At 40.5% G+C, this 2,563-nt stretch overlaps 1 protein-coding gene across 10 annotated transcripts in view; it reads right to left on the reverse strand.

Annotated features, from left to right (window-relative positions):
• Nucleotides 1-2,563, reverse strand: part of LOC108622443 (uncharacterized) — a 116,004-nt gene that overhangs the window by 44,006 nt on the left and 69,435 nt on the right. For all 10 annotated transcript variants that reach the window (XR_003388838.1, XM_026811502.1, XM_026811497.1 and 7 more), the window contains one exon: nucleotides 952-1,175. Coding sequence is in view for 9 of the 10 variants with exons in the window: in XM_026811502.1 (XP_026667303.1) it covers nucleotides 952-1,175 (224 nt within the window). In the remaining variant the exon portion in view is untranslated. The remainder of the gene's footprint in view (nucleotides 1-951; nucleotides 1,176-2,563) is intronic.

The following is a 2,563-nucleotide window of genomic DNA, read 5'->3' on the forward strand; positions in this document are numbered from 1 at the left end:
AAATTCGCTGTTTAAATGCAAATAAAAATTGAACGTTGATCGAAAAAACAGCGTCACTATAAATAATAATTTTCATAGTTTATATGATTTCTTTATGTTAAAATAAATTTAATGAAGTCAAAGAGAATCGTTTAATATATTTTTATAGCACGTTTTCTTCCATTCGAATTCGCTTTTCCACTCGAGTCGGATTAAAATTCTCTCGCATTTACGGATTATCCCAAGTACAGCCGCGAACGTTTCGATACACGTTCATCCCCGACTGGAGCTCGCTTTTTGCTCTCGCCTTTTTTTCATATTCGAACAGAGAGGGTAAAGAATACGGTGGCTCGTAACGAGGGATTAAGGGAGAACGCGTATAATCTAGCCGTGGTCCATTTTCCGAGCCTTTCCTTAAAAGTCTCCGTAAACTGCTTATCTTAGATAAACCGTAGAACGAAGCAGGAACAACCTTAGTTAAAATGGAGACAATTTTCCATGAAGCGAGACGAACGAAAGGAGTAAAAAAATATAAATTATTTAAATCATGATCGTTTAAAAACGATAACGAAATAAACGAAAACAGAAGGGTGATCGATGAATGAAATGGGGGAGGAACTAATTTCGTGAATGGAGTATCAATAACGAGAAAAACTCGCAGGACTCCGAATCGAGCCATCGGATCCGAAGAGATCAATCAACGGTGTGACAAAAATTGTAGAGGTGGACCGAAACCCTGTAACAATCGATCTTCGACGTTTGTACAACGAGAGTTCACGCGATCCTGGAATAGTGAACGATACCTCGACGGAGGTTCTCTAAAAGAGTGCCGCTCCAGCGTGTGACACCTGCGCTTCGTTTCCCTAAGAGGAACCATGCTCTGAGGTGAGATGGGAAGGGACGTCGATTCTAGGGAGATCCGGGGTGACGATAAGTGGGCGACGATAAAAAGAAACGATCGTACGAACTCACCTTGTTCCCGTGTGTCCATTGGAACGTCTGCCGCTGCTCTCTTCGTCCTCGTCGTCCTCGTCGTCCCTCGAGGTCGCCAGCGAGTGGGGAACCGAAGAGGGTGCACTACTACCGGAATCAGGCCCCGGGCCCATCCTCGAACCGGAAGCACCGCTGCAGCCTGCCGAGGACGTCGACAGACCACCCCCTCCTCCCTGGCCCTCCTCGTTCTCCGCACGATCCACCTGTAATTCAATCCCGTTCCTCTTATCAAATACACTGACGTCTGATAAGAACTTCCTTATCATTAGTTACGTGCTTCTACTCTGGTTAAGCTATCGCTTTCATTCTGTTTAATTTATTACTTACTACAAAAATATTCAATTTTATTACTGTACCTTAGATTCTTTAAATTCGAACGAAATAAGGGAAACATGGAATACAGTTCGAATGGAAAACTTATTATCAGTATACAGACAGAGGATTAAACGTCGCTATCTTGTTACATTGACAGAATGCAATTACAATTAATCGGTTCGCAGTCCGGTCGGTGGCTCAGTTGATTAATTATTCCCAGCAGATGTTGATAATGGCGAAGAACTAACAGAAACAGCGCGTCGCCTCAAGTTATAATGCGTACAATTAATAGGACACACCCCTCCTACCCCCTTTCCATGAAATCGGGTCAACCGGCTAGAGCAATTTAATTGTCCGCAACGATGACTATCAACGAGAATTCAGAATTCACTTCTCTTCGAAACGTGACCACCTGAAGAGACCTAAACCCCCCCTCCTCGAACATATTAATGATAATATTGAGAAGTTGCCATCTCGAGTTCCTAACGACTTAACACTAGATTGCCCAAGGAAGTAATTTTGACTGGTTTTGAGCAAATGTACAAATAATAATGCACAAAATTATTTTTTTTCCCAAGTNACCTTCTTCTTTCTTGATTGAATAATGAGCAGGAATAAATTATGTGTTCTATTGAGTTGGCTTCGTTGCAGTTTGTACAGTTTATTTTGTTTTTTGATTAAGTATACGTGGATGAAGTTTGTATGTCTAATTCTTATCCTATTTAATATCGTCGTCATTACTTCGTTTGGGAATCATTGAACTTGCAAGGACTCATTAAGGGACCTTACTTTTAAATTATTAACTATTTATATTGTTATTGATCCTCACTCTCTTTTTATACTTATTTGTAAGCAAGTATTGTTATATTTTTGTTATAGGTATATACTAAGTTTCAGTCTTTCTAGTGTTAAAAACGTGCTTGTCGTTCGTCCGATTAAAGTGAATTAAATTTATTTATTCACGTCGGACATTGAATGATACGAAACCGAATTTATCTAAATTTCAAACTACAAACTTTCGCAATCGTAGCATGAATTACAAAACCAGTTTGAGCATAATTTTGTTTCTACATGCAATTATATGTACTCCCCGGGACGTCTGGCAAACGGTACGAATGAACGGGGCCAACGGGTGAATTATAATTGACCAAGGTGCACTGCGGTTGCACTCTCGCCTAGAGAATTAATCATCAAGTTCGAGAGGTGTGATCGAGCACGTGGGAAACGGAAAATATTGCCAGCAGTTGTACAGTCGATTCGTCTTATTGTATATCTC

Source organism: Ceratina calcarata, unplaced genomic scaffold (genome assembly GCF_001652005.2).
Source record: "Ceratina calcarata isolate Rehan_Ccalc_2016 unplaced genomic scaffold, ASM165200v1 scaffold222.2, whole genome shotgun sequence".
NCBI classification, from domain to species: Eukaryota; Metazoa; Arthropoda; class Insecta; order Hymenoptera; family Apidae; genus Ceratina; species Ceratina calcarata.